The 26989-nt window shown below is 40.3% G+C and overlaps 1 protein-coding gene across 1 annotated transcript; it reads right to left on the reverse strand.

Annotated features, from left to right (window-relative positions):
• Window positions 1-447: 447 nt before the first annotated feature.
• Window positions 448-26461, reverse strand: LOC109927868 (sodium- and chloride-dependent neutral and basic amino acid transporter B(0+)-like). The gene is made up of 11 exons (XM_048604948.1): window positions 26416-26461; window positions 26096-26234; window positions 25096-25228; window positions 19983-20117; window positions 17115-17370; window positions 15135-15260; window positions 14609-14727; window positions 11894-11993; window positions 4385-4494; window positions 4111-4281; window positions 448-913 (listed from the first exon to the last, which is right to left on the reverse strand). Exons 1-11 carry the CDS (start codon window positions 26459-26461, stop codon window positions 776-778), a joined length of 1473 nt encoding a protein of 490 aa, XP_048460905.1. The 3' UTR covers window positions 448-775.
• Window positions 26462-26989: the final 528 nt, after the last annotated feature.

Genomic DNA, 26989 nt, shown 5'->3' on the forward strand with positions numbered 1-26989 from the left:
GGCACAGATTGGCTCATACTATCAGAATATCAAGGCAGGCCATCAATGGGTCACATTTTACCATTTCCTTCCTGGCAGGGATTTGCAGGGCTCACTTTGTCGAGTGTGGTTGAGGAAAACCACTTGTTCATCCAACAAGAAGAGGCCCTTGTCCAAAACGAGGTGTCGTTTATTATGTGTTAGCGACTAGGTACACATTCCACTAATAATGGTAGATATTGCTACAGAGACTGTAAAAGGGACTTCAATGGTAGGTTTTATTAATCATGATCCTATTCTTCCACTCAAGTCAAGATGACATCATCAATACAGCAGCTCTTAACACACTCCTCAGCATTAACCCTTTCTGTACCTTCTATGACAAATATCAGTTTGGATCAGATCCCTCTGCCATAAATCTGTGGTTAATAGCAGGGAATCCAGCCACTGCAGACTGTAAGTGGGCGTTGTTGTGACAGCAGGAGTTCCTGTATACAAAGTACAGAGATGGGAATCCTGTATATTATCACCAGGACTCAGGGAGGAACACAACTGAACGCCCATGGTGCAGGAACTCGAATGCTCAGTAATTCTTGCCAGCCCCACCCTGCTCCAAATTGATGCCCATGTTTACAGTGGGCACAGGAAACTTCAACCAACCTTATGCCTTGATCTTGGCCAAGGTGCTGACTGATCAAGGGAATACCCAATGAAGTTACGCTGATTGTATATCAGAATGGCGGCGGAATTTTAGGACTATTGTTTACTAATTGAACAGGAATTTTCCTTTAAATTTTCATTTCTCAGGAGAGGCCAGAAGTTTCACACAGTTCGGGAGTTCTGTAGAGTCAGGCTTCTTCCTGTATCTTCCCTTTCTGTGTTTTTCCAAGTACGGACCCCAATTAGGATCTGATTTGCAAGCAGCAGATATTTTCTGTGAATGGAAAAGTGAAATGTTTCATCATTTCTGCTGGGTTTTTACCCACTGTTAACTAGAAAAGAAATCTGGTTCCCAATCAAATTATTCTGCAGTTTGTTCTAACACCTGTTGATTCATATCATACCAGATAATACATAACATATATGTTCATGACATATGTTATACTTTCATCCAGACACTCTAATTGACCCTGTTATACACTTGCATTGAGACACACTGAAGGAATTCGGGCATTGCATTGAAATTATCCCTTGTGAAATGAGATTATTGCAATTCATTAAATGTTAAAGGTAAGTGAGTGTGAGATAAAGAGGTTTAGAGATGAAATTCCAACATTTAGGGTCAAGCCTGCTAAATGCACAACCACCAATAAAGGAGTGATAGAAGCAGCCCTCACCTTATCGCACCCTCCCCGCCCTCCCCTTAACATGAAAACCCACAACTGGGAGGGAGAATAACTGGTGCTCTAGGCTTTGCCCACACCTTATGTTGTAGACTGGACATGAGCAGGTGGGAGAACATTAAGAAGGCAATTGAGGAGATGTCACAGGCCCTCCTGCCTGCAAATCTGCCAGTGCTGGTCTGTAAGAAGCTATTGTTTGCAACAACCTCAAAGACAAATCCCTTAACTACTGCATTAGGGCTTTAGTACTCTGGAACCATCTTGTAATGATATCACAGACCTGCCCTTCATTGGGAAGAGAAACCACAGTGTGAGCTGAGTTAATAAAGGAAAGAAAGAAACTCTTGGTGAATTAGGCAGAGCCCCAAAATCTAACATTGTTTACATTAGAAACACTTGCAGAGAAGCATATGGAGTACACTGACTAGAATTAGTGGTAGGGATCACAATAGTTTATCAAATAGTCATTTGGAAGGACAGAACCGGTGTATTGCAGAGAAAAGGCACATTTTGTCAAAACTTTTTGTCTTGCATTCATCAGAACATTTTGCAAGAATCCCAACTAATTCAATGTGAGAAACAAAATTTATACTACATGAATGGTTGCTAAATTGAACTCTGATGGGCAAAGGTGATGACGTGGAGAATGCTCCCAGTAATTCTGATTGACAGTTAACTATCAGGCTTTGATTAGAGGATTTGGGACTTTTCTTCATAGAGAGGAGAAGGCTGAGAGGAGACTTGATTGGTGTTTTCAAAATCATGGGAGGTCTGGAAGAGCAAATCGGAACAATTAGCTCCTACTCATTAAATCGGTGCTTTTTAGTCCTTGATATTTCCGAAGTGGTTTGCAAAAGTAGCAAATGTGATGTGAAAATAAAACTGTTGTACAGTTTGGAACGTATCTTGGAAGTCTGGTGGAAACAGAATCATTCGGGGTATTAGAGACGGCATTGGATAATCACTGAAATGGGAATAATGTTGAGGGTTATGGGGAAAGTGTGGGAGAACAACACCAAGTCATCTACACATTCAGCAGGCTGGTACAGATGCAGTGGGCTGAATGGGCTCTTTCTGCACAGCAACATTCTGTGAACTTTGTGAAACTGAGACAGATGAATTGTAACCTCGGTTTTATTTGATGTTGAAATGAGCTTCTGTATACTTGACTGTTTTTCTACCTGCATAATATGGTCAGAGTCCTCCTCAGTTCATCTGTTGCAGAAATCCTCTTCCAAGCAGTTATGTCATCAGGATTTGATGACTCAATTAACTCAGCCAACCTGCCAAATTCTACCCTCTGTGAACTTGGTAATTCCAAACCATGTTCTTACCTACATCAAGTCCTGATTATCTATCATCCCTTTTTCCCATTCACTTTGAGTTATTGCTTAAGCAGGAGCCAATTTTAAAATTCTCCTGCTTGTTTTCAAATCTTCCATGGCCTTGGCTCACCCTGTCCCTACATTTTCATGTCATCTTAGAAACCTCCGAGATACATGCAGTCCTCTACATCAAGCATTTGAACCTCTCCAGTCTAAATTGTTCCACCATTAGTAGCTGGCCCCTCAGTTGCTCAATTTATGGAACTTTGGAATTCCTTCACCAAAACTCTGTCTCCCTACCTTTCTTTCATCAAAAGCGCAAAGAAACAAACAGTGAGATTGATCTTGAAAAAACTGTACGAAAACCATGATGTTACTGGAAAACTATTGAACCCTACCTCCCATTACCGCTACCTCTTGTCACAACCGGACAAAAGTAAAACTCTGCAACACAGAAGACATCATTCTGAAACTGAGAGAATGATTATGAGACAATCCAAACTCCAAATTTGTAAGATGCATAAATAGTATGTGAATTGCTTGAGATTTTGATACATTCAACTTGACAATCTATGATCCATGAACTGTGACACAAAATATAGAGCATAGCACACCCTTCATTGTATATTTGCTAGATTAAGGAGATCTGCATTTTGCAAGGTTTTGTAATTATTGGCATACTGATGTGTTCATATTTGTGCAATTATTTTAAAACCTTTGTTTTAATTGTGTAAGTGTTATAATTTATGATTTTTTGTAACGTTAAAGTCACCATAGTCTTATCAGACCATAAGGCTGCTCTCTCTTTAGAGAGAGAGAGAGAGATGACTGGTGATGGCTTAACCCAAGAGTCACTGTGCCTCAGGTAAAGGGAGAGCTCCAGGAGGAGAGTTCCTCACGGTAACCTCAGCTGGTACAGGAATTGAATCCATGCTGTTGGTATCACGCAGCAGTGCAAACTAACCATCCAACCAACTGAACTAACCAGCCTGCCTTGTTTTATTTGTATAATCAACACAATTCATCTGTTTTGTTATGAACTCATGATGCCCTCAGGTAAAGAGCCTTTAACTTTGTAATTTTACTCTTTTTCCTCACTCGGACCTTAATTACTGTACATTCTTATGTTTATACATTCTGTCCCTTACCATCACACTCTGGAGTTATCCTTACCTATGACATAATCCAGGACCAATAACATGTGGTTTCTCGTTAACTTGGTGAATTACACCTCATTGAAGTCTTCACATACACTACTCCCAGTGAACACACAACACTCCAGCTTTAAAGCCCTAACCAAGATTGCATTCACAGTGAACTAAACTGTGCATGAGTGGAAGCAGAACAAAAGGGCATTTTGACTTTGAAATGATATTCTTTGTGTTGAATCTATTGAAACTCTAAGGCCTAATTTTGTGTTCTATGTTGCTTTTTCTTTAAAATATTTCAAAGACGTCTCTCACCTGCCACAACGTGGAGCCCTCAGCTTGGACAACTCTCACCATGGCCACAAGGGGGATGCACATAATACAGAAGATGATCATACACCAGCCCAGTGCTATTGACCAGACAGGGTATTCAACAGGTCCGTATGTTGGAGGGCTGAATGTTGCTAAGGACCAGATTAAGACTGCCTGAGTGAAAAGATGCAAAACTAGATCAGAAACAGTATGAGAGATTGTCTGCCAGCTTGATTATTTGCAGTATAAATCATTAAAATGTGTAACATCTCCTTACCACCAGCAAACATGGAGAGATCAGAATCCAACATATTCTCCAACACAACCAGAAGAGCCAATTCCTTTCCCCAATCATCATCTCAATGTCTTTGATGAATCTGTTTATCCCTATGAACAAGGAAGCGGAGAAACACTATCACTCGCTCTGTCCTGTCTTCAGGGCAGCTTTTATACTGTCGAAGTTCATCTTGTACTGAGTGGCACCAATGAACAGGTTAAAGCAGAGAAGGGATCACTCCAGATTTCAAACAGGATGAGGAAATTGATCCCTGTCACCAACTGATCGATCATCCTCTCTTATTCTGGGAACAAAAGTCTGTCCAACCCAGCACAAATCAGAAACATGAGCTTTTCCTGGACAACAAGGTGCAGAGCTGGATGAACACAGCAGGCCAAGTAGCATCATAGGAGCAGAAAGGCTGACGTTTCGGGCCTAGACCGTTCGGGTTCTTCATGGGCAAAGAAGGGAATGTGGAATTTGAAACACAAACTGATCAGTCGTGACCTTATTGATGGTGGAGGAGGCTTGAGGGGCCAAATGGTCTATTTCTGCGGATTGGGACTTGTTACAAACTTTTGAATTTCATATTTTACAAGTCCTTAAAGAAGTAGATGTGTCATGACACAATGATAGAGGAAGCTGTTCAAGTTGGGAGAAGAAATATGAACAACCCCATGACTACTGCCTGTATCACTGGCAAACTGGCCCAGGATATATAAAATCATAGAGTTAAATATGTGGCTCGGATTGGTTTGTGAGGTATAGGTTTCAGTTCATGGGGCATCAGGGCAGTACTGGGATAGAAAGAAACTGTTCCAGTGGGATGGACAGGCCTCATTTGAACCATATTTGAATCAGTGTCCCGGCAAATTGAGCAACAAGGACTCTGTAGGAGTCTTTGGGGCTGTAGTCTAAGTGGAGGTGGTGAGAGTCCAGAAGAGAGAAAATTAGGCTGACAAAGCCAAATAATTACATGGCATTACAGGGCAACCACTTAGATAATGATATTCGGAGTGGGATAGGAAGGGACAAGACTGTCTAAGAATGTACAATCAGCAGGAAATAAAGTCAAAAGGTGATGGAGGTGCAGATGGGGGTAAAGCAAAGTTCATGGCTCTTTACTTAAATGTACATATTATTCAGAACAATCTAAATGAATTAATGGCACAAAGAGATAAGATTTTATAGCCATTACGGAGACATGGTTGCAAGGAGACCAAAGCTGGGAACAAAATATTCAGAGGAATGAGGCTTCTCAGAAGGAAGGAAAGAATGCTAGAATAAAAGCAAAGTTGCTGGAAAAGCTCAGCAGATCTGGCAGCATCTGTGAAGAATAAAATCAGAGTTAAAGTTTCAGGTCCGGTGACTCTTCCTCAGAACCCTTCAGGTCACCAGACCCGAAAAGTTAACTCTGAATTTTTTTCCTTCACAGATACTGCCAGACCTACTGAGCTTTTCCAGGAACTTCTGTTTTTGTTCCTGACTTACAGCATCTGCAGTTCTATCGGTTTTGAAAGAATGCTGGAGTAGTTTTGTCAGTAAAAGATGGAGTAGGTGTGATTATAAAAAAATATTATTGAATAGGTAATGCAGAATCCATGTGGGTGGGGGTGAGAAATAACAAGCGAAAAAAAAAACACTTGTGGGAGTAGTCCATAGTCCACCCCCATGCCCCCAAAACTGGTTGTTTTGTCAAACAGAGAATAAACTAAGGGATAATTAGAGCATACCAAAAAAGTGTATTAATCATTGGGGATTTGAATCTCCATGAAGATTGGGAAAATCAGGTTGGCACAAATGAGCAAGAGGAACAGTTCATAGAATGCTTTGGAACAGTTTCCTAGAACAACATATTATAGATTCAACCAAGGATCAGGCTATTTTCAATCTGGCGATGTCTAATACGATTCAGAATAGAAGACCTCCTGGGGAACAGTGACCATAATATGGCAGAATTTCACATTTAGTTTGAGAGGCTGTAAATTGGGTCAGAAATAATTGAGCTAAACTTAAACAAGGAAATTTATATATGGATGAGGGCAGAAATGGCTGGTGTAGACTGGAAAGGGAGTTTAGAAGGATAGGCAATTGAGAAACAATGGCTGATCTTTAAGAAAATAATTCCTGGCCTGAAGCAAAGATATATTCCATTGAGGAAGAAGTTTTCTAGGAATGGGGTAAACCAACTATGGTTAAGGAAGTAAGTTAGGGATGGTCTCAAATTGAAAGAAAAAAACATACAAGATGGCAAGAGCAATAGCAAACCAGAGGATTGAGAGATTGATTTATTGATTTCTTATTATCACATGTACCAAGACACAGTGAAAGGAATTGTTTTGTGTGCTATACCGGCAGATCATACCATACAAAGTGCACCAGGGTAGCAGAACAGAGTATGGAATACAGTGTTACAGTCACAGAGAAGGTGTAGAGAGAGAGGTCAGAATTACCATTTGAGAATTACCACTCGAAAGTCTGATAAGAGCAGGGAAGGAGCTGAGTTTTAGGAACAAAACGCAATCAGAAAAATAATCAGTGTGAAAGTAAATTATGAGAAAAACTGGAAGTAACATAAAAACGCCTACAATGAGAGAGTTTCTTAAAATGTATAAAAAGGAAGAGAGATCCAAAAATAAAGAGGCCCCTCAGAGAATGAAACTAAGGAAATACTAAGAGAAACAACAATTGGCAGTGGAGTTTGATTAATAATGCTCCAAAGATAAAAAAAATTAACAAAGTACTAAAATGCAGCGTGGTGGGGTGTGGGAGATGAACAGAGAGTCACGGAGCTCTACAGCATGGAAACAGGCCCTACGGTCCAACTCGTCCATGCTGACTAGATAACCTAAATTAATCTATCCCATTTTCCAGCATTTGACCCTTATTCCTCTAAACTCTTCCTATTCATATACCCATCCAGATGCCTTTTAAAATGTTGTAATTGTACCAGACTCCACCACTCCCTCTGGTAGCTCATTCCATATGCACACCACCCTCTGCATGAAAATGTTGCCCCTTAGATCCATTTTAAATCTTTCCCCTCTCACCTTAAACCTATGTCCTCTAGTTTTGGACTCTGCCACCCTATCCATGACCCTCATGATTTTATAAACTTCTATCAGGTCATCCTTCAGCCTCCAACTCTGCAGGGAAAATAGGCCCAGGCTATTCAGCCTTTCGCTTTAGCTGAAACCCTCCAACCTTGGCTAACATCCTTGTGAATCTTTTCTGTACCCTTTCAAGTTTTACAACATCCTTCCTACAGCAGGGAGACCAATATTGCAATATTCCAAAATTGGCCTGACTAATGTGCTGTACAGCCACAACATGACCTCTAAACTCCTATACTCAATGCACTGGCCAATAAAGGCAAGCATACCAAATGCCTTCTTCACCATCCTGTCTACCTGTGACTGTGCTTTCAAGAAACTATGAACCTGCACACCAAGTTCCCTTTGTTCAGCTCCACACCTTTAGTGTGCTCCGTACCGGCTCTCGCCTGCTACAAAGTAAGTCCCATGAGAGCTTCCCCTGTGCCGGCCTCCACTCGGGACTCGCTCCTCGTGCCAGCCGCTGCTCCAGTACTGCTTTACCCGCTTCGGCAGCTGCTCCGGGACTACTTCCCCTATGCTTATGCCAGAATATTGCGCTAAACACTAGCCTCTGCTTTAATCTTTACTGATTGCCTGTTGATGTGATAGATGAACATTTCTTTCTAGCCATCACTCATGCATGCATACTCCCAATAACTCAGGTTGCATCTCCAGGCTAGCCACTTGCTGTCACAGTGCACACTCATTCTGAGCTGACCTGGATGCTCACAACATCTCTGCCTTGCCTTGCCTTTGTGTGCTTTGCTACCTGATCCAGGGATATCACTTATGTCTTGCCTTGCCATTTGGTGCAGACACAAAGGAAAGAAATGTGCTGTGGTTGTCAGCAGTATGTTTAAAAAACAGAGAACAAACAAAGTGGTATTTAGTTATGACGCCAGTCCTGAAAGTTAATTGCAGGTTAATTCTTGTTCAAACAGTGCTTTAGATATTTCAGTTCCAGAGAAATATTACGCTCAAAGAGATGCTTGAATGTTAACAGGAGCCAACACTAGAAGATCTGTTCTAAGCAGTCTAACCAAGAACATTTTGGAAAGAAAAAAGCAGAAAGAGAACCTAAAGTTTGTGTTGGTTTCAAACGGTGTTCCTGTCAGAATGATTGTGACTGCCAAAGCTACAAGAAAGAGATCTCATTGCTCTCTGGTTATCCTCCTATTATCAACTTATTGAAAGCTTGGAGAATAGAATCTAAGTTCTAAGTATTAGGTGAATATTTCTCAGAGTCTACTGAAAAGTATCTGCATTAAATCAGTGTCTTCAGAAGTCAAGTAAGGTACAATCCTATGTGCCTGTGATATTACAGATCATGGAACCTGCTTGATTGAAATGGAGATCAAGGAGAAGATATGATACAATTAATGAAATTAGCATAGATAGAGAGGATGCTTGGAGTGGCCTGGAGGACATACAGGTAGATAAGTCTCCAGGGCCAGGTGAAATGTATCCTGGGTTTTTGAGTAAGACAATGAAGGAGATAGTAGGAGTGCTTGCAAAATTTTTTAAATTCCTCTCTGCTTACAGGAGAGGTGCCAGAGGACAGCCAAGGCGGTAACATTTTTCAAAAGGAGAGTAAAGGAGAAACCAGTAAACTACAGGCCAGTTAGTCTAACCTCTGCAGTGGGGAACAGAAATTATCTGCATTTGGAGAGGCAGGGATTAATCAAGAACAGTCAATATGGTTTTGTTAAGGGAAGTCATGTCTGGCCAACTTGACTGATTTTTATGATGTGGAGGTGCCGGCGTTGGAATGGGATGGACAAGGTCAGAAATCACATGACACCAGGTTACAGTCCAACAGGTTTATTTGAAAACACAAGCTTTCAGGTCTTCAGTCCTTCTTCAGGTGTTAGTGAGAGAGATAGGATCAGACACCAAATTTATAAGTAAAAGATCAAAGGTTCACACCATTGATGATAGGTTTGTTTAGTACATCCTCATCAATGGCATGAGTCTCTGATCTTTTACTTATAAATTCGGTGTCTGACACTATCTCTCTCACTAACACCTGAAGAAGGTCTGAGGCTCCAAAAGCTTGTGTTTTCAAATAAACCTGTTGGACTATTGCCTGGTGTCATGTGATTTCTGACTGATTTTTGGAAGAGGTGACCAGGTGCATAGATCAGGGCAATGCTTTTGATGTCATCTACTTGGAGTTCAGCAAGGCTTCTGATAAGGTCCCGCAAGAGAGACTGATAGCAAAGATAAGAGCTGGGCTGAAAACATCAGTTTCCAGGGGCTAGAAATGGACGTGATGGACACTGTAGAGGCAGGTTGGGTAGTTAATGAGTTGAATGTGGTGAGACATGGCAAGAAAACTCATCAGACCTCGTGGGAGAAAACCATTCAAAAACACAATGAAACTCAGACCAAGCAAAGTAAAAAAATATAACTCAGGTTAGACAGTTGGGAAAAGGGGGAATTTTCAGATGGCAAGCTGTACCTAGTGAAATAGACACAGGATTAGTGCTTGGCCCACAATTATTGACAATATATAGTAAGGACTTGGATGAGGAAAGTGAATATACAATCACCAAATTTCCAGATCACACAAACATAGGTGACAGGGCAAGTGGTGAGAATCACACAAGAATTGTGCAGAGGGCTACAGACAGGTTAAGTGAGAGAGCAAAAACTTGGCAGGCAGAATATAATATGGGAAAATGTGATGTAATGAACAGGAGGAATAGAAGAGATGAATAGTATTTATTTGGAAAGACTGCAGAAAGCTGCAAGACAGAAGGATTTAGGGTTCCTTGTGCATAAATCTGAAAAAGCTGGCCTTCAAATTCTACGGGTAATAGGAAATGAACCATTGGCCTTTATTTTCAAAGGAAATAGAATATAAAAATAGACAAGCCTTGCGAAAACTATTCAAGGCTTTAGTGAGACCACAGCTGGAATACTGTGAACTGTTTTTGTTCTCCTGTCTAAGGCAAAATATATTGCCTCCAAAGCCAGTCCAAAGAATGTTCGATAGATTGATCTTGAATATGGAGAGATTTTCTGATGAAGAATGGTCGGGTGGTTTGGGCTTGAACACTTTGCAATTTACAAAAATGAGAGGCTGTTCTTTCTGATCTTAAAGGACAGTGAATCTGTAGATTTATTTACCACAGAGGGCTGTCAAGGCTGGGTTTAAAAGTCTATTCAAGATAGACGGATTGTAAATCAACAAGGCAATCAAAAGTTGTGAGGGAAAAATAGGTAAGGATGGTTAAACGAATGATGGAGCAGACTCAATGGGCTGAATGGCCTACTTCAGCTCCTCCGTTTATGGTCTTATTGTCTTAAATACTTGCATTGCTATTAAAACTCATACTTACACAGTCTGGGCTCTGTGCTGCCTACCCACATAAAGCAAACGTACAGTAATTGCAAGTTGGCTGCTAATATTATTACTGATACTGAAAGTGCATCAGGAACCTTTGCACATCACATGTTTCTGAAGCCATCTGGCAGAACAAAGGTAATCTGCCTATCTGGTCTGGGATCTATGGAATGATACAAGTATCAGCAATTAACAAGACAATGATTGCAGTAAAATTGTGGCCAAGCTGAAATCCAGCAAAATTAAGTGAATCATGAGTGAAGGGTGTGAAAATAAACCCTGTGTGTTTCATGTTGGTTTCTGCGACCAAGTAGGGAAAGATAGAGTCATAGTCATAGAGCTGTACAGCATGGAAACAGACCCTTTGGTCCAACTCATCCATGCTGACCATATATCCTAAATTAATCTAGTCCCATTTACCAGCATTTGGTCCATATCCCTCTAAACACTTCCTATTCATATACCTATCCAGATGCCTTTTAAATGTTGTAATTGTACCAGCTTCCTGCAGCAGCTCATTCCATACAAGCATCACCATCTGTGTGAAAAAGTTGCCCCTTAAGCCCCTTTTAAATCTTTTCCCTCTCACCTTAAACTTATGTCCTCTAGTTTTGGACTCTGCTACCCGAGGAAAAAGACCTTGGCTAATTACCCTATCCAATGACCCTCATGATTTTATAAACCTCTATAAGGTCACCCCTCAGCCTTCGGTGCTCCAGGGAAAATAGCCCCAGCCTATTCAGCATCTCCCTACAACTCAAACCATCCAACCCTGGCAACATCCTTGTAAATATTTTCTGAAACATTTCAAGTTTCACAGCATCTTTCCTATAGCAGTGAGACCAGAACTGAATGCAGTATTCCAAATGTAACTTAACTAATGCCCTGTACAACCACCTTTAAACATTCAAAGAAGAGCACTTGAATTCCCATCACCTTCTGATATAACTACACCATGTCCAGCAGCTGATTCATTTGGTTTAATTTTTATTAAAGAAACCTTAAGGTCCACAAAGTGGTATGATTTAATTTATTTTGTTTCAGTATTCTTCAAGATTCACTGACCATAGATCCAGCTGAGACCGATGAGTTGCAGGAGAGCTGTTATAAACAGAATCCAGTTCGTAGCATAATGATCCACAAAATTTAACCAGTAAATCCCAGCCTAAAATTAAATGGAAAATTCAAAAATGTTGCATAGGAAAATTAAGTACTCTTACTTTCAAATTCAGACTTTAAAGAGATTTGAAATATGAAGACGTGTGAGTATTTATAAAAAAACACAAATTGGTAATTAAAGCAAAATGCTGTAAATGATGGAAATCTGAAACAACCACAGAAGATACTGGAGAAACTTACCAGGTCTAGCTGCATCTGTGGAGTGAGAAACTGAGTTACCGTTCCGAGCCTGGTATGACTCATCTTCAGAACTGTTCCAACACAATTCTAACTTGGTGTTCAATATTTGGTCATTCATTTATGTTTGGGTCTCAATTACATTGCTGTTCTCTCTTCTACATTGATAACTGAATGTGATTTTCAAAATTTACCTGCAGTGTTCTAAATGTGATCTTACATGCCTAAATTTAGACATGATGACCATTCCTGTCCATCTTAACTCTCTGTCTCCAGATTTAACTGCCTGGGAACATTGGGTTTTTCACAAATCCCATTAACACAATGATCTCTCTCAGTATCTCAGAGTTCAGCAAGATAACTTTGACATCCAATACAAACTAGGCAGCAAAATAGTTGCTTCAGACACAATGAGAGGTGTGCCAAAGCCAAATGAGACTGTTGCTGTTTTGCTAAACTGACAAAACATTACCTTAGAAAATATCGTCAATATTAATATGATGAGCATTGGTCAACAGAAATGCAATCACATCAACAAAAATAGACAACAAATGATCCATGGCTGAAGTCATTTTGGAAAGCTTTTATTGAAGTCTGATCGGATGTGATACAAGAGATACCAGATACACTCCAAGGATTTTGGCCATACAGAGATGAACTAGAAGTCTCTCAAGAGACATGACTTTCAAACATTCACAGATGCTTGTAGCTGAAGTTCTTTACTAAGCTAGGTTGCCAAATTATACCCAGGGTATGTGGGCATAGAGTGAAAAAAAGGTACTGCTACAGCTCACTCTGAACTTGTCAAGGATCAACAGGAAAATTGAGAAGGCATTGAGAATGTGTTAGGCTTGTCAAAGTCACCCACCACAATCAACAGAAAGAACCTCTCCAGCCACACAAAATTCCATTGTACACTTGGTTGAAGATTGTAACACATTTATTTCCCATCCATGGTGACAATTTTCTCCAAGTCACTAACTAATTTTCCAAATTTCCAACTACAGACATTGGAAGGATATCCCAATGATACCCATGGCAGTTACCATGAGTGCAAAGCATATTCCATTCATGTACCTGGACAAAATATCTGAAATTGGACAACAATACATCAGTTGATCTTTAATGGATATGGGACATGTCCTTGCATGTGTACTAAATGGGACATAAATCTTGTGACAGCCTCACCACGTTATCCCAGACCCAATAGTCTTGCTGAATGAAATGGTTCACACCATCAGTTATGAAATGCCGGGCAAATAACATTATCTTCATATTGCCATGTCACACTTAACAACAATGCCTCTAGATATGGACTTTCCATCACCACAACAACCGTGCTCAGAAGCAGGTCAGGTCAACTTTTTCATGTCATCAGGTGTCCAGGTTCTCAGAAATACAGGATAAACTTCTTGAATGTCCAGGGAGAATAAAAACAGCACACAATCGACATCCAGGTGTGGAATTGTCTAGTTTGTGTGAATGGTAAAAGGTTTGAATCATACCTCCCATCCAGGAAATGTGGTCACCCACAGAATTATTCAGGGTGTACAGTGAGCCTTGAATCCAAGAGGTCACATTACCCGTATTGTGGAACAAGGAGAAAGAGGAATAGAAGATAATTCAGGGAATTGTACAACATTATAACACCGAGCATTCCAATTGTGCACAGAACACCACCAGAGATAAACTCAGGGAATGAAATTGTGGAACCCTACCATAAAAATAATCTACCCTTCAACAATACCGAAGACACCAAAATTCCAGTGGGTCAAGAACAGCCAGTTGATAAATCTAGATCTCAGGAAGGATATACAATCATGAGATCTGGGAGGATTGTTCAATCATTGTGGCGATATACAGTCTCTTAAAATCTTAAATTGTCTAATTCTTAAACTCTTAAGCACAGTGATTTACTTTTGGAGTGAAGGATTGTTTGCACAGCCAGCCTGAGGTACATTTATTTTCGTTAATGTATGTAATGACCTTGGAGAGAAAATAGGATATTGTAATATCACTTTAAGAGGAGCATATTGATGCGCAAATAGACATGATGTCACTAACAGCAATAGACCCATTCAGTGTGCAGCACATATTGTGAAGGGAGATCAGTTGAGCTTCCCTGTTACAACTAAGCTCTGTAACAAATGCATCTGCTGAGCAATCTTATAACACATCTTCAAATAAACAGAACCGACGTCCAGTTTCCCATTCAATGTGAGATTGATATGTCTGTGAGAATGAACTCAGAATCGCAGCAAGATATCAGTATGATATGATCATTGCACAACATTAAACAGCTGCAAAAACAAAAGGACCAAAGTACAAGCTCCTTCTGTAGCACTTCATCTTGTGAATGTGATCACCTGTTAAGAGCTACCGAGTACGTGTGAAAGCAGCTTAAATTACTGAGATACAACCTACCCGTGTCACAAATAGAAGGCCAAGGAGATAAAACAATGAACAAACACCAACAGTCAGAAGAAGGCGCTTTGATCGGAGAAATGTAGGGAACTGGTCCAGTAGGGCTGTTATAATTGTTTCTGATGGAAGAGAGAAGATGTCAAATGAAATCATTAATTAATAACTTGCATACTGACAGGGAAACACACCACTGCAGAAACCAAAGCCCCAGAGTCCAGACAAACAGGTGTTTGCATCATTTTTCTAGCCCTGAAACATGCATTTTTTTCCTAGTCGTGTTCCTGTTACTCTAACTCAGAGGAAAACTGCATCACCATGATCTATAGGCATCATTTTCCCCCCAATTTTACTTCCAAGCAGTTGCTAATCAATCAAATCAGAGATTGATTGTTCTTTCAGACAATGAAGGAACAATTGCTACAAAGAAATGTTATGCATTTGTCCACTAACATCACCGACAGCACATTTTTGTCCAATACTGTCATAATTCCTTCAATACAAATCAGTTATTTTAATGATGCAATACCTAAAGCTCCAAACTGTGTGTCAAGTCCCAGTGTGAACAGCATGAAGAAAAATAAAACAGACCATAATGGTGCCCATGGCAACTGTGCAAGAGCCTCTAGGTAGGCAATGAAGACCAAACCAAAACCTAGACAGCGAATAGAATTGAAATGATACAATTAATGTTGCTCATTGACTTAAAATCCACATAATTTATTATTTCTTAATTTGTTAACATTTGCAAAATTGTGCATGTCACCAGAGTTCAATGATGTGCTGATATAGCCAATGATATATTTGTAAATGTATATAATATATTAATAATCAATCTCAGTTAAGAATTTATAATACTTGGAGGCAGTGAACACTGAGTTCAGAGTGACGATTATAATCAAGGCAAAGAAATCAAGGCAAAAAGAAATCTCTCTAATATGATGTTGAAACTGGCATTTTAAAGCAGGGGATAATGTTGGACCATAGGGAATGGGAGAGAAACAATTAAACAGATAACTTAGTGCAGTACATTTCTTTTAAATTTTTAGGGGTTGCAAAGTGTACATGTAGAAAAGGACCTCAGTATCCTTGTTGCTGAGAATTAACATGTTTGGACAGCAAGCTATTAGGACATGGAATATCAGCCTTGGTGGCAAAAGGATTTAAGTACAGGAATAGTGAAATCTCGCTTCAATTGTCTAGGAGCTTAGTTAGACCACACCTGGAATATTGTGTACAGTTTGGTCTACTTTTCTTGGGAAAGATATCATTGCTATAGAAGGAGTGCAATGAAGGTTCACCAGACTTGTTCCCAGGATGGCACAACTGTTCTGTGAAGAAAGATTGGGAAAACTGGACCTGCATTCTCTGGAGTTTTGAAGAATAAGAGGTGATCACTTTGAAACTTACAAAATAGTTACAGACAACAACAGGGTAGCTGCAAATAAGATGTTTCCTCTGCCTGCAGAATCTAAAACCAGGAGGGGCATGATTTAAAAACAAAAAGGGGTGTCAGTTAGGGCCAAGATGAGGAGAAATTAATTTACAGATATAACTGGCATTGCACAGAATGTTTATATGAAACTTGTTTTTCACATGAAAAACTTTATGGAAAATGTGCTATCAGCAATTTATAATTTGAGTACACAATACAGTACTAGTTATATCTGTTGATGATGCTGTAATAAGTAATTAATAATGACCAGGGCTACACAGTGGAACAATGATTAGCACTGCTGCCTCTCAGCACCAGGGTCCTGGGTTTGAATCCAGCCTTAGGTGACTGACTGTCTGTGTAGGGTTTGCATGTTCTCCCCATGTCTGTGTGGGTTTGCTTTGGGTGCTCTGATTTCCTCCCACAGTCCAAAGATGTGCAGGACAGGTGGATTGGCCATGCTACATTGTCTTCTAATGTCCAAGATTGTGCAGGACAGGGATAGGGTGGGGGCTGGGACTGGGTGGGATACTCTTCAGTGGGTTGGTGCAGACGCAATAAGTCAAATGTTATTTTTCCGTGCTGTAGGGAATCTATGATTCTGGGAAAAGGTCTAATGAAACACAGTTCATACACCATAAATGTCATAAACAAACAACTAAAAATGTGGTTCAGATTATAAATATGAGTTGACATTGTGGAATTCATTCAAAATTTTCTTCATAAATCATGATGCATGGCTCATATATAATGTAATTCTAAGTTAAATAACAGATCTTGTACTGGACCATAAGGTTAATTGATTGCTTTGGTATTTCCTATTCTGTGGTTATTTCAAAAGCTCACTTTTAAGAGCTAAGGCTCAAGCCGCAGGCACTCCATTGCATTATTCAGCTCCAATCCTTGTCCAGTATAATCCAAATATCATGGCAGTGTGTTGCTCTTCAGAGCCTGGTTATCAGTTTGGATCTGAGGATTGATTATTGTGCCTGGACCTTGAATGTCAGGTTGATTCACTACAGAGAGCAGATTAAAGCTGTCTGACCCTTGATACTTTTAACAGTTCTAGTTTACCTGACTGTGCAACCTCTGAAACAGGCTTGTCTTGTACATGAGCCATGTGTCCAAGGATGGAGAAGATGACAAATCCAGCAAACACACTCGTAGCACAATTAACAACACAGACGACGATGGTGTCTCTATAGCAGTTGTTATGGAACTTGTTGTAGGATGACAATGCGACTAAGCTGCCCCAACCCACTGAGATAGAAAAGAAAATTTGTGTTGCAGCATCTTTCCAGACTTGGTAATTAGAAAATAGAGTTAGTGTCTGGAGAGAAATTAAACAAACTAATTCAATAGGTAAATGATGTTAACCTTGAAAACAATGAGGATTCAGATGCTTAATCCATGGTGAACTGACCAAAGTAGCTTCCGCTGGTCAACAGTATCTCTGTTAAACAGGTTGGTCATCATTACTGACTATCCCTTCTGTGATGTCTGATACATTCTTCCACCAGCCTTGGATTTCAGTGACTGACTCAGTTTCCAGAAGGCATTCAAAATAGTGCCACACAAAAGCCTGCTGCCTAAAATAAAGGTGCACGGTGTGATGGGTAATGCATTAGTAGAAGATTAGTAAACTAACAGAAAGCAGAGTAGGGATAAATCAATGTTTTTCTGATTGGCAATCAATGACTAGTGGTATGCCTCAAGGATCAGTGTTGGGACAGCAATTGTTTACAACTTAAAAGATAATTTGGAGTTGGGGACTAAGTGTAGTGTGGCAAATTTCTCAAATAACACTAAAATCAGCAATAGAACAAAGTGTGCAGAGGACATTGAAAGTCTGCAGAAGGATATAGATAGGTTAAGTGAGTGGCAAGGATCTGGCAGATGGAGTACAATGTTAATAAGTGTGAGATCATCCATTTTGGTAAGGAATGACAACAAAGTGAACTATTATTTAAATAGTGAAAAATTGCAGCATGCTGCAGTGCAGAGGGACTTGGGGTGTCCATGTAAATAAATCACTAAAAGTTGGTATGCAGGTGCAGCAGCTAATTAAGAAGGCAAATGGAAAATGCTCCTTCATTGCTAGAGAGAGGCGGGGAGGTTATGTTGCAGTTGTATAGGGTGCCGGTGAGGCCACACCTGTAGTACTGTGTACATTTTTAGTCTCCTTACTGGAGAAAGGATGCACTGGCACTGGAGAGGGTGCAGAGAAGGTTCACTGGGTTGATTCTGGACTTGAGAGGGTTGGCTTCTGAGGACAGATGGAGTAGACTAGGATTATACTCGTCGGAATTTAGAAGAATGAGGGGGATCTTCTCGAAACATAAAATTATGAAGGGAATAGATAGGATAGAAGTAGGGAAGTTGTTTCTACTGGTGGGTGGAACTAGAACTAGGAGGCATAGCCTCAAAATAAATGGGAACAGATTTAGGACTGAGTTGAGGAGGATCTTCTTCTCCCAAAGGGCTGTGAATCTGTGGAATTCCCTGCTCAGTCAAGCAGTTGAGGCTATCTCGTTGAATGTTTTTAAGGCAAAGATCAATAGATTTTTGAACAGTAAAGGAAATAAGGTTTAGAGTGAGTTGGTGAGTAAGTGGAGCTGAGTCCATGAAAACATCAGACATGAGCTTATTAAATGGCGGAGCAAGCTCAACATGCCGGATGGCCTACTCCTGCTCCTATTTCTTATGTTCTTAGTTCATTACTGGCAGCATTCACACTGACCCCAGTTAACTCCATTCTTTTATGGACAGCAACAACATAGAGCACCTTTCACCACAAATAATGATTCATTTTAAAATTGTAACAATATCACAGCAACCAAAACATTTTAACATCTATAGGTGCCATGAAATAGTTGTTATTACCCACTATAAAACTACATTATAATCTGCAGACACAAGTTAAAAAGTGGATAAATAAAAGAATGGAAATCAAATTCGACTGCTGTCAGAAAATTTGAGAAACTAATAATGTTCACTATTTTCAATTTGCAAACACTACAGTATTTGTGGACTGAATACAATATTCCGACTATTGTTATCCAGTACGCATTAGCCAACTGTCTGCTTCCCAAAACATTATCTCCTAGACTTCACATTTGTATTCACATCGGCACAGTGAAGTTCCTGTCCTCACACTGTAAACTGAATCACCTCAGAAATCTGTTTCAAGGAACGTTTCATTGAAGTAGCCTTTTAATGATACGCCAAGTGTTTATTCACTACCTGTCACAATCTCTGGGACTTAAACTAACTACTGGAAGAATGGAATCACCCAAACTTACACTTTCCTTCTCTGCCTCAGTCCTTGCATTGTTAATTTCAAAATACTACAATCAGACTGGCTAAGGATATAATCAGTGACTTTCCAATGCTCATTTCAGATGTAAATTCTAAATTTCAGATGTAGACAATGTGTCTCATTTCCGTCTCCCCCTTCGGATACTTGATGTACCAAATATCATTGACACGGAATGGATAAGGACAAGTCTCATCAAGAGTGGACTCTTTCTATTGCCCTGATGCAGCAAAATATGGGTCAATATTTGCTTCATATGTCAAAAAGGCATTTCATCTGAAACTCTTAGAACTGAATCAATTCCAAGGTTTCAGAAAGAAGGAGACATGGATGAGGAATTGTATTGCATCCCATTCCATGTGACATTTCCTCATCAATTTCCACCCTCTCTTCCATCACAGCCTACACCTGACCCTGTTCCTTGCTAATGGCAGGATGATATAGACCTTAAACTGACTTTTTTAAATTCATCACAAGCTCAATTAAAACTTTGCAATAACTAAATCTAGTTTTCTGACATTTAATGAAGGACTCACGAGTAAGACACTGATTTTAAATTGACTACCCCAAGCAGACTAAAAATATAATTTAGGCTCAATCATTGATATTGCTGCATTTACCTCAACACCAGCCAGTTTGGAGAAGTCTGACTGGCTTCCGATGTAGAAAGCGATTCCTTTAGAGGCTCCCTCCAGGGTAACCCCTCGGATCAGGAGTATGGTTAGAACCACATAAGGGAATATTGCAGTGAAATAAACCACCTGAACATGGAGTGAAGCTTGTTAGATTTTCCTGTATTACTGTTACAACAGAAGAAAATAAAATCTAGGAGCAGTACTAGGCCACTTGGCCCTCAAGCCTGCCCCACCGTGCAATTAGATTCTGCTGCTCAGATGTTAAACATAAGTTTACTTTCCTGCCTGATCACCTCAACACATCCCCTGTCCATAACCTTGACTCTCTTGTAAATCAACAAATCATCAAATTCTGCCTTGAATATATTCAATGAACCAACCTCTACTACTTTCTGAGGAAGAGAATTCGAAAGTTTGAAAATACTCCGACGGAAAAGATTCCTATTCATCTCTACCTTACCAGGAGACGCCTTATTTTGAAACTGTGCTCCCTGTTCTAGATTCTCCCATGTGGAGAAAAAGCCTGTTAAGACCATTTAGAATTTTTGAAGATTGTTTCTCAGTTTCCTAAATTCCTGTTAGTATAGGCCCAAACTTCTCAAACATTTTTTTTTAATAGAATAAACTTTTTATTTGAGAAATTAGCGCAGAGAGGTTGACAGAATTGTCTCCAAAACAAATACACCCCTTAAACAAGGAGACCAAAGCAGTACATGCTGCACCTTTGTAGCAAGACTTGCCCACTTTTATACTTCATCCCCCCCTTGCAATAAAGACAACATTATCCAACTAAATGGCAAAGTAACAGGATTCTCATTAGTGCATCGAAAGTAGCAGAAGACAACCAGGAGAGAAATAGTGACATGGAGGGTACACAAAGGGATGGGCATGTGGTTCACAGAGTTTGCATCTTGAGACAGTTTGAGACCTTGTTACAAATGTGCTCATTTAAAATGTGCTAAAACCATAGACATAATAATAGAAATAACAAAATGAAGACAGTCAATTGAGAGTAATTACATTTTATTTTTTCGAGGAACAAAAACATGAATATACATGTACAATCACTTATTACTGAGCAGAATTTGACAATGTACCAGAACTAGCTGCAGGCCTAGCTAAGCTGTTCTATTACAATGTGGAAAATTGCCCAGGTATGCCATATCTTCAAAACGCAGAACATATCTAATCTTACCGAGTAATGCCCCATCAGTAAATTCTCGGCCATCAGTGAAGTGATGGAAGGGGTAGTTGACAGTTCTATCAACTGTTCCTTACTCATCAACTGCTTAATTCAGATTCCTCCAGGCTCACTCAGCTCCTGACGTTATTATAACCTTGGTCCAAGCATGGTCAACTGAACCAAACTCTGGAGGTGAGGTGAGAAAGACTGGCCGATACAACATAGCAGCATTTGACTGAGTGTGGCTGCAATGAGTCCTAGTAAAACTGAAGGGAATGGAAACTGACAGCAGGGTGGGGAATGGAGGGGGGAGAATTTTCCACTGGTTGGAGTCAGACCAAGCATGAAGGAAATGGTTTGTGGTGACTAGGGACTGAGCAACTCAAACCCAGAACTTCTCTATAGCAGTTGCTCAGGATCAGGACCTGGGCCCAGCCACCATCAAATACTTTATCAATTGCCTGTTTTTGCTCCAAAATAATGTCAGAAGTGGTGGGTGTTTGCTGATGATTGCACAAAATTCGATACCATTCCCAAATCCTCAGATACTGAAGCAGCCCATGCTCATATTCAGTCAGACTTGGTAATATTTAAGCTTGAGGTAAGCAACATTCACAGCATATAAGGGCCAGGCAATGACCATTGAATCCCTACAGCATGGAGACAGGCCATTTGGCCCATTAAGTCCATACCAACCCTCCAAAGAGCCACCCTATCCTGGAAGTCCTGCATTTCCCATGGCTAACCCACCTAGCCTGCACATCCCTGGACACTATGGGCAATTTAGCATGGCCAATCCACCTAACCTGCACATCTTTGGACTGTGGAAGGAAACCGGAGCACTTTGAGGAAACCAGCGTAGACACAGGGAGAACGTGCAAACTCCACACAGACAGTCGCCCAAGGGTTGAATTGAACCTAGGTCCCTGGCGCTGTGAGGCAGTAGTGCGAACCACTGAGCCACCGGTTCCAACTATCTCCAACGAATAAGAATCAAGCCATAGTCTGTTGGAGTTCAGTCATATTGCCATAACTAAATGCACCATTATCAACATACTCAGGGTTACCATTTACCAGAAATCTCAATGGAATACCCACATAAATATTGTGGCTACAACAGCTAGTTAGAGGTGGGAAACTCGGAGGTGAATATCTTCCCATAGTCTACCCATCAAATATAAGGCACAGGTCAGCAGTGTGGTGGAAAACTCCTCACTTGCCTGGATAAATGTGCCCCGCAACACTCATGAACCTCCACACCGTCCATGACCAAGCAAGCTTCTCAATTGAAGTTATGAAGTTAATTAGTTGAGCTTAGGAAAGATACTGAGCCATCTGCAGGTTTATACAACTCCCAGTTTGTTAACATATTAACAGAACTATATACAGCTTTCCAGAGGTGTGGCTAACTCAGTGGACACTATGCAGCTGCTTCTCACATGTCTGTCATGTGATCTCTTACACCATCACTACACGAAATGTTATTCATACTGTTCGTGACATTAAACCTTTCAAAAATTTGGACTTTGTTTTCCATCCCCCACCATAAATATTCACTTCCTCTAACACTTGTGCAATGTGGCAGCTATGTATACCAGAGACAAGATTTATAGAAGCAACTCACCAAATTCCAGATAGCACTTTCCAAATCTATGACCTCTACCATTTAGAAGGATAAAAGCAGCAGACACATGGGAAAAACACCACCTGTAATTTACCCTCCAAGCCACTCACCATCCCGACTTGGAAATATATCACTGTCGCTTCAGTGTCACTGGGTTAAAATCCTGGAACTCCCCCCTTAACAACACTGAGGGTGCCCTGACACCAATTCACCTACAGTAGTTCAAGAACACAGCTCACTACCACCTTCTCAAAGGTAATTATTAATAACCAATAAAAACTGGCCCAGCCAATAATGCCCATATGGCTTACAATAATATCACAGATACCCTTAAAGCTACTTAAGCGAAACATTGCAGATGCTGGATATCTGAAATAAAAACAAAACAAAAAAGTTTTGGAGGTACTCAGCAAGTCAGCTAATACCTGCAGAGAGTGAGAAACAGAGTCAACCTTTCAGGTCATTGACCTGTCAATAGAACTGAAGCAAAATAAAACAGAGAGTAGGATGTGGCCATATTGAGAACACATGGTTTCGGGAAAAGCGAGCAATATCAGAAGTGCCAGTGTGAAAGATTGCAACATCAGATCAACGTGACAGAGACAGAAGCAGGGTGTGAGGAAGTATAGTCAAAGGTAGCTGTGAGAGTTGTTGCTTTCGAGTTAACGCTAGGAAGGCTATCTCCATAAATCACAGACATCGGGAAAGGGAAGATGAGATTCAGAGTTGAACCAGGTGAAGATTAGGGAAGATGGAAATTGTAATCAAAATCAATGAACTTTTCCAGCTTGTGGTGAGAGCAAGAGGTGACACTGATACATTCATCAATGTACTGGGAAAATGAAGCAGTTACCAAGGTAACAGGCACATAACTCGAGGAAGTGGTAAGAGTTCTCAGAGATCACCTAAACATTAATGGAATCGACACCATTTCTGTTGATAAATTCTGCAGTGTTGTGATATGGCCCTCTCATAGCTACATGTGTGCAGTCGATGACACCCTGTTTCTTGGGGAAGCCTGAATCATATATTCCAGAATCCTATTGCCTGAGTGACAGCACTTACCTCATTGTTGGGACACAGATGGCATCAGTGATGCAATCCGTGTCCCAACAGTGAGGTAAGTGCTGTCCTGGTGCATTTGTGGGTGCACATGCCACAAACTGGGAACACAACTGGGCCAAAGAGGTTCTTAGCTATGAGAACAGTCAGTGAATGAATACCCTGCGGATGAGGGCTGCACACATTCCTCCATACAGTGAGACATATTGCTCAATGGGGAGGCAATGGCCTAGTGGTATATCATCATTACAACATTAATCTCGAGTAATGTTCTGGGGACCTAGGTTCAAATTCCACCACAGTAGATGGTGGAAATTGAAATCAACAAAAATCTGGAATTAAGAATGTAATGATGACCATAAATCCATTGCTGATTGTTTGAAAAACCCATCTCATTTAGTAATGCCCTTTGGGGAAGGAAATCTGCCATCCTTACCTGGTCTTGACCTACATGTGACTCCAGACCCACAGCAATAAGGTTGGTCCTTAACTGCCCCTGGGCAATTAGTGATGGGCAATAAATGCTGGCCTCACCATATCCCATAATGGTCATGAAGCATTGGCAAATACTAGCTGCCAGTGTTTGTGGATGAGGACCCCTGGATTGTGCTGTTTGATGGTGAGCAACATGGAAGCTGTTCACAGCCAGTAGCGATCTGAAGTCGCCAGTTACTCACTCTGACTTCCAGCTCAAGAATTCACAACATCTTGTTTGTATGCCGTGTTTGGTAAGATGGGAAACTGGATATTAATAAGCAATTTGTGTCATTAATAAGGCATTAAACAAGCTACAACCCCTTAATTGGCAACTTGTCACTGCCTAGTAAGAAACTCACCTCCTCACTCGGCAGATACATAAAAGATCAGTCAGTTGTTCCTGATGTTGATTTTCTGCACTATGTCTCACCATAGGTCACGTGACTTATGTCACTAATAGATTCTGCCCACAGCAATTGCTACAGGGCTATTACAACATATTCCTCCAACATTAAGGTGAAGGCGAAGTGGGTAACGTTATACTGGAATGTCACGTGCTGTGATATCTTCCAACAGGCTTAAAACTGCATGAGCTATTGAGCAATACCAATATTTTATTGTTTTGTCCCAATGACTATTCCTCATCACCTGGGAGATAAACCAGCCCCTCCACAAATGATTTATAAATTCTAGTTTCTTTATTTCATAAATCCATACTTTGTCATTAATTATAACTCTATTCATCCCCAATCATTTACCTTTCCTGATGATTTGATTCCTTTCGATAACGCTACTCCAACCATCAACCGGGCCAGAAGCAGGCAGAGGGCTAAATCCCAGACTATCTCCCCAGTCTCATCCATTGAACTGGAACGGCGTAAAACCATTTTACTGAAGAAGATAAACAAGGGCATCTTGTGTCAGCATAAAATTCATTGCCCACATTAACAAAGCATCCAAGTATTTATTGAAATAAATAATTTGGATTTGAACATCATAAAGCTTGCGTGTGTCTTTAAAAAAAATTGTTCCAAAGAGGTTAGGGGAGATTTGATATTCTTTCTGATCCCTGTCACTATTCCTATTGCTCTTTACTATAGATCTTTGTTTAAACAGCGAGTGCTAATGTGGTTCACCAGAGAGCACATTTGCTTTGAAGAAGCTTCTGATAGAGTTTCACGGACTGCCTAACATTACACTGTTAAAACTATCTGATTTAATCATTATGTCTCCCAGTGAAATCAGCTCCTTCATATTGTTCAACATGGTCTCTGCTTCCAGACAGTTAATCTAAATATGTTTCCCAAGTCCAAGTGTTAAATACAAGACCTTATCATAATTAAAAGGAGAGAAAGGACCATTGGTATTGATAATTTAAAACATTTAATGTTTTGGAATTCTGGTGGTGAATACTTTCCTTGATGAACTAAAAAAAAATTAAACTTTTGAGATATAAATGTTGTCAATGTTTTGAAACCAGAGGGCTTTTAACTCGTAAAGGGCCCATGCCAATGATGCTTTGATATAAATATGCAATGAAGCAAATGATATTAATAATCTCTCTATGAAAATCAAACAGCTTTCCTCTCATTTAACAGGACTTTCACTAAATAACCATCCCTAGTGATGGGCAATAAATGCTGGCCGCACCATATCCCATAATGGTCATGAAGCTTTGGCAAATACTAGCTGCCAGTGTTTATGGATGAGGAGCTACTGGCCCAGCTGTGCAGGTTATTGGTGCAGCAATGTACTTACTCCCAGTATTGCTCACTTGGACCCTGGTGACGAATGGAGATTTCTGATCCATTTGGACATGTTTCATTGTTTGCCTGCAGCCATGTTGTATTAACAATTTCAAAACATCCACCATCCAGAGTGAAATTGCAGAGTAGATCTGGAAAATGTGGAATGTGTTTCAATATTACATTTCAATACTGCATTCTATTTCAATAATAACCAGGGTCACTGTTTCACTCTGACTGAATCAGTTAATCATTTTGATTACATGGGTAAGGTTATAGATGGATCATAACACAGAGGTACAGCCTGTACACTCAATCTCAGCACAGACTGACTCTGGTGCTCAATCTGCTGGTTTTCCTGTTTGACAAAGTCTGCCATATGCCTAATCATAAAACCAAATTAAAATGTTACAGTATAAAAAGTTACTTCAAAAGTATGCAATTAGTAGCTTTTGCAGAAGACATCAGGGATTATAATGGGCTGGATTTTCCAGGGAAGGAGAGTCTCACACACTTTGCTACACCACCCCTTTTTCATTAATGAATGAATGGAGCTCCCCATTGCTGACAGGGAGATTCAACTCAGGGCCCCCTCAGAAATGTGAAGCCACATTTCCATCCAGACAGTTCTTTTACAGCACAGAGGCTATCAGAGGAAGACAAATCTTGACTTGTTTTCACAGCAGTCAGCTGCTGTCTCCTGACATTTTAAGGCTCCTGACAGCTATTTTAACAGCTGCTGTCAAACAGTAAACGCATAATGTAATTGTGTGTTAGGGTTCAGGGAGGGTAAGGTGCTAGACTGATAGGAGTAGGGTGCCAGCTAAATGGGATACATGTGGGTAGGGTGCAGATATGCAAAGGGACAGCTATGCAAGGTACATCGAAGCAGGGTGCCAGGCTACTA

Source organism: Rhincodon typus, chromosome 14, assembly GCF_021869965.1.
Source record: "Rhincodon typus isolate 14 chromosome 14, sRhiTyp1.1, whole genome shotgun sequence".
Classification (NCBI taxonomy): Eukaryota; Metazoa; Chordata; class Chondrichthyes; order Orectolobiformes; family Rhincodontidae; genus Rhincodon; species Rhincodon typus.